This window comes from Eleutherodactylus coqui, chromosome 2 (genome assembly GCF_035609145.1).
Source record: "Eleutherodactylus coqui strain aEleCoq1 chromosome 2, aEleCoq1.hap1, whole genome shotgun sequence".
In the NCBI taxonomy this organism is placed as follows: Eukaryota; Metazoa; Chordata; class Amphibia; order Anura; family Eleutherodactylidae; genus Eleutherodactylus; species Eleutherodactylus coqui.
The window spans coordinates 24726209-24735829 of NC_089838.1; the positions used below are offsets into that span (position 1 = coordinate 24726209).

Genomic DNA, 9621 nt, shown 5'->3' on the forward strand with positions numbered 1-9621 from the left:
ATGCTTTGCCAGCCCCATTGAAAACTATGGGCAATGCAAGGCATTCTGAGGGAACGCCCAAAGATAGTACATGCCGTGTGATGTGTATGACCCTATTTATAGGCAATGGGGTCCGTTCGGTTTCATCCTAAGACGGAGTCGTTCGGCCACGGGGATTCCCCTTCCTGCTTCCTGAGCAGAACAAGAAATCGGAACCCCCAACGCAGGTGTGAAACCATCCTTACACATGTAAAAAAATATGGGGTGCAAATACACCCGTGTGAATGAGCCCAAAGTATACCAGCATTATTGTCCATGGTGCATACGACAAGAGAACTACAAGTCCCAGAGTATTGACTCTTCAGATATTAAGTATTATTAAACAATAACACCAAACATTACAGCCAGGGGTATATGAGACAAGAGAACTACAAATCCCAGCATGTGCAGGTTGTAGATAATGGTCAGGAGGGGTATCGTCGCTCCTTAAGGAGAGCACCTAGTAGGTGAGTGAGGAGACTTATAAGGTCATTCATACTCCTCTGGGAAATATATGCAAATAAGGAAGATAGAGGTATTGTTTCATATTCCTTAATGGTATATAAGCGGAGATAACTACAAGTCCCAGCATGTTCTGTCTGCAGATATTTACTGTTTTTGTGTGATATTAGGGGGCTTGAGTGCTGTATAAATCGAAAGAACTAGAATTCCTAGCAGGATCAGGCTAAAAAAAAAAAATTCTTATAAGATACTACTTTTTAATATGGCATATGTTTATAGAAACTACAAGTCCCAGCATGCTGAGATAGTATATATAAATGTATTTCCATATAGTCTACACAGCCAAGTGCAGTGATCTCCTATCTGCGTCTCTTCACTTGTTGTGGAACAACAATTCCCAGCAAGCTACGAACCAACGTTTTGCAATAGCCGCAGATTAGAGACTTTTGCCCTGGAGAACTACAACTCCCAGCATATGTCATCTGATAACATTATTATTGCATTTCATCAAACAGCGTTTGAACTACAAGTTCCAGCATGATCAGGCTGCAAAACTCAAACTGTATCATTGATTGCAAGCACAATCTACGAGTTCCTTCTGCAAAGCTATACTCCCCGTCATGTGACTGATCACATGATCATGACATCAGTGCGAGCCCTTTAATCCACAGGCTGTAGCATCTGCAGAGGGTGATCCTATCAAACTACAACTCCCAGCAGTACTTTCGGTGCCCTGACTGTGCTGGGTGGAGCCTGACAAGAAGCTGCGGAAGGGGTGGCAGGGTCAGTGCTGAGAGGGGAGCACAGGTGACATTCTGTAACTTTATATATATATGTATTAGGCGCTGTTCAGGGTTTACATTTGGAGCATGCACTGGGGAAATGCATGCAGCAAATGCAAGCACCAACATATGCCACTACATGCCATACAGCACCCATTAGGTTTAATGCAAAATAAATGTATACCCCATGGCATACGCTTCTTTGTAAGATTAGGTAAAAAGAGCCCTGTATGCCATACTCCTGCACCTGGGGTATGGCATACTTTAGTGTCCCTTTAAGGGATTCTGTACTTAACCCCTTAAGGACCAAGCTGTTTTGTACCTTAAAGGGGTTGTCCCGAGGCAGCAAGTGGGGTTATACACTTCTGTATGGCCATAATAATGCACTTTGTAATATACATTGTGCATTAATTATGAGCCATACAGAAGTTATAAAAAGTTTTTTACTTACCTGCTCCGTTGCTAGCGTCCTGGTCTCCATGGTGCCGACTAATTTTTGGCCTCCGATGGCCAAATTAGCCGCGCTTGCGCAGTCCGGGTCTTCTGCTGTTCTCTATGGGGCTCCGTGTAGCTCCGTGTAGCTCCGCCCCGTCACGTGCCGATTCCAGCCAATCAGGAGGCTGGAATCGGCAGTGGACCGCACAGAAGAGCTGCGGTCCACGGAGGAAGAGGCCATCTTCAGCGGTGAGTAGAGAAGTCACCGGAGCGCCGGGATTCAGGTAAGCGCTGTGCGGGTGGTTTTTTTAACCCCTGCATCGGGGTTGTCTCGCGCCGAACGGGGGGGGGGGTTTAAAAAAAAAAAAACCCGTTTCGGCGCGGGACATCTCCTTTAAGGCCGCCTGCACACGGGCGGAAATCCCGCGGGATTTCCGACACTCAAAGCCTGCATAGGATTGCGTTAACAAACGCAATCCTATGCAGACGGCTGCGCGAAATCTCCCGCGGCAAACAAACCGCGGCAAGCCCCGCACAGAAACGTCACTCACCCGGCCGCCGGCTCCGGTCTGCGCATGCGCCGGCGGCCCAGCAGCCGGCACATGAAAGAGTCGGGGCTGCCGGGCGCGGGTGAGTACACGCTTATCCCTGCAGGTGCTCGGGTTGGGTCCCGCGGCAAGAATTTTCGACGCCGGATCCGACCCGCTCGTCTGCAGGCGGCCTAAGGACCAGACACTTTTTAGGGATTTTACCCATGTGGCGGTTTTACTGCTCTATTTTTTTTCCTTTAGCTACCAAAATTATTTTTGCTGAGTTTTTTTTTTCCATGACATATAGGACTATTTTTTTATATCTTTTTCACTGGCTTTTTTTCCCCCCTTTTTTAGTTTTATTGGGGGTTAAAGGGGTTGTCCCGCGGCAGCAAGTGGGTCTATACACTTCTGTATGGCCATATTAATGCACTTTGTAATGTACATTGTGCATTAATTATGAGCCATACAGAAGTTATAAGAAGTTTTTTACTTACCTGCTCCGTTGCTGGCGTCCTCGTTCCCATGGAGCCGACTAATTTTCGCCCTCCGATGGCCAAATTAGCCGCGCTTGCGCAGTCCGGGTCTTCTGCTCTCTTCAATGGAGCCGCTCGTGCAGAATGCCGGCTCCGTGTAGCTCCGCCCCGTCACGTGCCGATTCCAGCCAATCAGGAGGCTGGAATCGGCAATGGACCGCACAGAAGAGCTGCGGTCCACGGAGGGAGCAGACCCCGGCGGCCATCTTCAGCAGGTAAGTATGAAGACGCCGGACCGCCGGGATTCAGGTAAGCGCTGAGCGGTTTGTTTTTTTAACCCCTGCATCGGGGTTGTCTCGCGCCGAACGGGGGGGGGGGTTTAAAAAAAAAAAAAAAAACCCGTTTCGGCGCGGGACAACCCCTTTAAAACCTAAAAAAAATTATTCTTTTTACCATTTATAATATTTTAAAATTATTTTTATATTTACGCTAAAATAAAGTATGGGAACGGGTTCCTCTATTTGTTTCGGACATTTTGATATATAGTATGTATGGTTTTGGTTTACAGGGCGCATACGGCGACGGTTTTTAGGGATTTTACCGATGTGGCGGTTTTACTGCTCTATTTTTTTCCTTTAGCTACCAAAATTATTTTTGCTGCGTTTTTTTTCCCCGTGACATATAGGACTATTTTTTTATATCTTTTTCACTGACTTTTTTTTCCCATTTTTTAGTTTTATTGTGGGTAAGAAGCTAAAAAAAATCATTTTTTTAACATTTATAATTTTTTTCTAAATTATTTTTATATTTACACTAAAATAAAGTATGGTAATGGGTTCCACTATTTGTTTCGGACCTTTTGATATATAGTATGTATGGTTTTGGTTTACAGGGCGCATACGGCGACGGTTTTTGTTGGCGCCTGCTTTGTGTTATTCTCTTTCTTATGTATGTATTGTTGTTTTATTCTGTTATTTTGCTTTACTCATGTATGTAATTGTGTTTTTTACTATCTGTGTCTCCCATGACGTCATATAAGACCTCTGGGGGACATTCACATGTTTTGTGTTTTTTTTAACTTTATTTGACACTTTCCCACTGTAGCTGGGGCGTCCATAGGAGCCCTAGTTGCAGGGGAAAGCAACCCCTGTGGTAACATTAGTCACCTGCAGAGCTGCCAGGGTCTAGTCCGACCCTCCAGCTCTGCAGCAGCAGGGAATCCCGGGAGGTCACATGACCCCCCGAGGCTCCCGTAGTGAAAGAACATCTTACTTTCACTTTCCCCATACAGTGCTCATTGAGCACTGTACATCGGGGAAGCAGAAGGCAGGAAGAGTTAAAAACCCCTCCTGCCTTCTGCTCCGGGTTATCAGCTGTCACTAACAGCTGATAACCTGTTCCTTCCTCTGACTGATTGCAGAGCAGGAGACTTAAAGCACCGCCGTAATCTTACTATCGGCGGTGCCCTAAGCCCAGGACCAGCCGCCGTAAATTTACTGTGGCTGGTCCTAAACGGGTTAAGGTTAGGGGAGCTCTAGCTGCAATTGAGAGTTGTGCCTGATATGCTCAGGATCAACTTGCATTGGACAGCAGACGGACGCAGCTCATACACATGCATTGGCATGCCCTATGTGTCATCCGTGAAACATTCAAAAGTAGGACATGCCATGAGTTCCTCCACGCGGACCCATGGTCACGTGTTCAGCCCCATAGGCTATAGTGGCGCTGTATGCTGTCCATGGAATTACAGTAGTGTGCACCTAGCCTAAAGGCAACCTTGTCTCCAAACGGTTCTGCTGTCCTATCGGAGGACAGCATAGGGTATTGACAGAGACCCTGACCCAATCCCCTGCCAGGTATAGTGATCACATCACTGCTGCCAATCACCATCTTTATTGTTGGCAGCGATCACCTGCTAAAAGGGATATGGCCATGCTACCCAGAAAGAAAAGGGGGACCGAAGTGATGGAAGAGCAAAAGGGGTTAATATAGGCTTTTTTAAAAAATAAACTCCATTCTGGTTGCACAGGCAGTATGAACACCTCTGCAGGACACGTCTCCTACCTGCTGGGAGGGCGATGCAGCCCCCAAAATCTGGATTTGTGCAGCCAAATCCAGGACAATTGAGAGACCCGACAAAAAGTTTAGGGTCTGGATCTTCGCCGCCTTTACTTCCCCGTATAATGAGAGCAGGTGTCACGTTGGGGCATACTTCATTAGTGTTAAAGTGACATCCACTGAAAATGCCATAAATGCATGATAGCTGCGGTCATCACCTCACTGTTTTATGACAATACCACTTTTGCACCAGGTTCGCACGGGGCGGATTTGCAGCGGAATTTCCGTGCGGAATTTCGCTATGGCAAATCTGCCTGCGGCCGCTGATCCCGACGTTGGCCAGCCACGTGGACGAGAATTTGCAAGAATCTCATCCAGACAGGGTGACCAATCGGTCGTGGCAAAGCCGGGCAGAATTGGCGTTGCGGCGCGGATTTGGAATATCCAGCATGTCAGTTTATTTTTCTTTCTGCTTGCGCATCACTCCTCTTTATGGGGAGAGAAAGCCGCAGCGGAATTCCGGCGGCCGAACCGGTCAAAAACTAACGGGGAAATGCCACAACTTTTGAAGCTGCGCTTTTCCAGTGGAATTCCCGCGGTTTTTTTTCGATCTGGCCAAACCGCGGGAATTCCGCTGGAAATCCGCCCTGTGTGTTATGCATAGCAAAAGTTGCTTTATTTTTTTAATACTTATTGCAACACATTATCTAAGCTTAGGGTACATTAGCACATAGCGGAAATGCTGCGGATCTGCCGCTGATTTAGGACTACAATGCTCCTCGCACCTCGCAATCAGCAGTCCCTCACTGCAGCACAAAGAGCAGCCCTCACATCCGTCACCCGGTAGCCGCTACTAAGAGCTGCAGCCACCAGTCAGGTTATGCACCCACTTCTGCATCACCTTACCGGGGTCCACAGAGCTTAGTACTAGCTGACAGGTGAAGGATGTATGCCGCAGTGAGGGACGGCTGATTGCGTGGTGAGCGGAGTGGCATTGCAGGCTGAAATCGGCTACGGATCCACAGCTGATTGGGACGCTGTTTTTGATGCAGTAATGTTGCAGGTTTTGCCACGGAATTTTCTGCTGCGGAAAATCAACTGCATTTCTGCTACATGAGCCCCGAAAGCAGAAATGCTGTCCTAAGCGCTCGCTCATGATCCGAAGGTTATGAGTTCAATCCCCACTTGGTTCAGGTAGCTGGCTCAAAGTTGACTCAGCCTTCCATCCTTCCGAGGTCGGCAAAATGAGTACCCAGCTTGCTGGGGGATAATAAATGAATTACTTGAAAGCGCTGCGGAATAATTGGCTATACAATTAACAATCACGCTGTGTAAAGCTTTCCATAGTGTTGCTATGGAAAGCGCAGCGCCGGTGTTCACAAGCGGAGAATCATAGCAAGTATCCGCTCGCGGGATCTAAATTGAAGCATGCCGCAATTTGCAGCGATTCTCCGTGGTGAGCCTATCTATTATATAGGCTCACCGCAGAGACCTGACAGCGCTCCCCCCTCATTCCCCGTGGATAGGGGGCCTTAAGGAGTTATCCAGTGACATTATCCAGGCCGCAGTAAAATAACAGCGCTCTTACTCCTCCTTCCTCATTCCCCGCCACTGCTGTCTCGCTGGCTCTCATCCATGCTGAAGTGCACTTTCTGGAGGGGGGTAATAGCACTGCAGCTATTAATTGGCTGAAGGAAGCCGGTGATTGGCTGCAGCAGTCACATGGCCCTTTTATCGGGGACATCATTGACGGCTATCTTCACCGAGAAGTGAGGACCAGCGGGCACCAAAGAGATGGCAGCGGTGGGGGAGTGTGGAATGATGAGTAAGAGCTCTGCTATTTTACTACGGCAGACTGTCCCCGGATAACCCCTTTTAGATAGGTTTTCACATGGCTTAAAATTGCTTCACAACCACTCGATCCTTCCCGATTCCTGCTGACCAGGACATGTGACTGCTGCAGCCAATCATTGGCCACAACAGTGACCTTCTGTATCCAGTGATTGGCTTTGCAGTCACATGTCCTGGTCAGCAGCATTCGGGAACGACAAAGTGGTTGTGAAGCTATTTTAAGTTGAAAAGCTATAAAAAGGGCAAATAAACTGTCATACAAAGTTATTTTAACATGTTGTGTCAAGGTAAACGTTACAACATCTGTACCTTAGCTGCATTAGAGCAATACAAAGTCTTTATAAAGGAATATCTATCCTTTACTCTGCCTTTTATCTGTAAAATAGTTAAATCCTGCATCTAAGCATCTTTACTTCCTTCACTTTGCAGAATGAATATCACTTTCAGTGATACATAATAACCATGCTGAAATCTGTAGCTCGCTGTGTTCTGAGGCGGCACGATAGACCATGGAGAAAAACCCTTCTGTGCCAACAGATTATTGCCTCTGGTTGTTTACAGGCTACCGGGAAGTTCACCGTTTCAGATTCTGCACCAGATTCCCCAAAGTATCCAATAGAAAACAAAACAACGGTTGACAATCTTTATAAATTGTCAGTGAATATTAAGAAAATTCGCAGGTTAAAAGGCTGGGTACTTTATAAAGATATCGCCTATGTCGAGGAGACTGCTAATATACTGAAGGAAATGGGAGCGAGTGACGTTGCCACTGCGAATATTCTGGAATCTTGTCCAGAAGCTTTTCTACAAAAGCCTTCAGAGATCAACACCCAAAAATCCATCTGGAACTTAGTTTGCCCCAAGGATGAAGTACTAATTGCACTAATTGAAAAGTTTCCAGATTCATTTTTTACTTGTAGAAGTCCCACCCATCAACGAGCCAACATCAAATACTTTAAAGATCTGGGACTTAACAATAAAATTGTCAGCAGACTTCTAACAAGTGCTCCAGAAATCTTTTGTAATCAGGTTGAAAGCAATAAGAAGATGGTCGATGCTCTGGAAGAAAATTACCTTCGTCTGGGAGGTACAAGAGAGAACTTCAAAACCTGGCTAATGAAGTTAATAAGTCAAGATCCATTTTTCTTCTCCAAAAACACCGAGACGATGAAGGAGAATCTGAAGTTTTTACAAGATTTAGGATTTCATGATGATGAAGTATTGAAATTACTGTCTAAACTCAAAGGTTTTATCTTCGATTTGAACACGGACACCATGGAAAAGGGGATTTGGTTCACAAAGTCGACTTTCCAATGCAACAATGAAGAGCTAAGAGAGATGGTAATGAAATGTCCTGCCCTCCTCTACAATTCTGTTCCTCTGCTGGAGGAACGTTTGCAACTTCTCCTCCAAGAAGGGGCTTCTGTAAATCAGGTAAAAGAAAGTCCTAACGTTCTAGAGCTCACTCCACAGATTGTACAATTTAGAGCTAGGAAAATCAAACAAGTGGGGCGAACAATACAGGACCAGAGCTTACTGGTCTTAAACGGAACCAAGAAAGACTTCGAAGCTAATTATGGAAAGTTACAAGTGAGAAGAGAACGACCTCTCTTCAATCCGGTTGCCCCGTTGCATGTGGAAGAATGAGCTGAATACTGTATAAGTTTACATGGGACGAAGGTTAAAAAAAATGCATCTGCAAGTCGATTGGTTGTCTAATTGTTATATTCGCCATATACATAACACATATATAATTTATTGAATTGTGGTATTAACGCTGATATTTTCAGTCTTTTGTTGTGGTTACGTAGGCATTAATTTGCCTGTTCAGGTCTTGCTGTCTATTGAGAGAGGAACTTCATATGGTATTTTTCTGGTGTTAGGGTCAGTGATCCCAACATGTGGCCCCTCTTTGGCTGTGTTTAGTTCTGTACATGCAGACATATCATAGAATCAAAGAACGGTAGAGTTAGAGAAGGGACCTCCAGGGTCATCGGGTCCAACACATATAAATACTTGTAATTACAACATTCATGAGTAGAGATGAGCGAGCATACTCGCTAAGGGCAATTGCTCGAGCGAGCATTGCCCTTAGCGAGTACCTGCCCGCTCGAGACAAAAGGCTCGGGTGCCGGCGCGGGGGAGCGGTGAGTAGCTGCAGTCAGCAGGGGGGAGAGAGGGAAAGAGAGATCTCCCCACTCTCCCCCGCAGCTCCCTGCCTGCCACCGACACCCGAACCTTTTGTCTCGAGCAGGCAGGTACTCGCTAAAGGCAATGCTCGCTCGAACAATTGCCCTTAGCGAGTATGCTCACTCATCACTAGTGCCAGCACTTTTTTTTCTCGTGAAGAGATTGCTGCCGCTTGCGATTTTCTCATGCGATTTTTGCCGTGATTCTTTTTTTGCATGAAAGTCAATAGGCTCCATAGGGAAACATGGGAGATAAAAAAAATCGCACATCACACATAAAAAAAAAATCGCACATAGGGCAGGCTGTGTTTTTTTTTTTTCCTCGCAACATCACAAAGTAAAAAAAAATTGCAAATGTGAAGGAAACCATTGAAACGCATGGGTTTCATAATTTAGCATTTTCACGTGCTCTCCTATGTCTCTCTTTGCATCCCCTGCAAAATAAGCTGTTTACTAGGCCAGTCAGATGAAGGACCATCCTGTAATCCAAGGCTGGATCAAAGTCCCCCGAGTGGGTGCTGCGTTACATTGTGTATTTCTGAATATTATGAGTACTGCAGTTCTTTCATATAAAGTAACACTTATGTCAGTGCCATTTTCTTTAAAAGATACTCGTCCTTTAATGTTGTTCTTCAATAAATCGATGGCACGTTGTACGCTGGTTTGTTTACTGCCCTATTGTAAAAGGTTTCCAGGGATGTATCTTTTTGCAACAAATCTCCTATTGTTTCACTGGGAGCTCTTTGTGCTGTGACTACCATCTGTGGGAGGAGAGCACATACTTCTATATAGAAGAATTCTGTTAAACCCATATTATAAT

General features: G+C 45.7%; 1 protein-coding gene across 1 annotated transcript; it reads left to right on the forward strand.

Moving 5' to 3' along the window:
* Window positions 1-1212: 1212 nt before the first annotated feature.
* MTERF2 (mitochondrial transcription termination factor 2) lies at window positions 1213-8776 on the forward strand. Its single transcript, XM_066590496.1, has 2 exons — window positions 1213-1287; window positions 7042-8776. The coding sequence occupies exon 2, from the start codon at window positions 7075-7077 to the stop codon at window positions 8257-8259; it is 1185 nt and encodes a 394-aa protein (XP_066446593.1). The 5' UTR covers window positions 1213-1287; window positions 7042-7074; the 3' UTR covers window positions 8260-8776.
* Window positions 8777-9621: the final 845 nt, after the last annotated feature.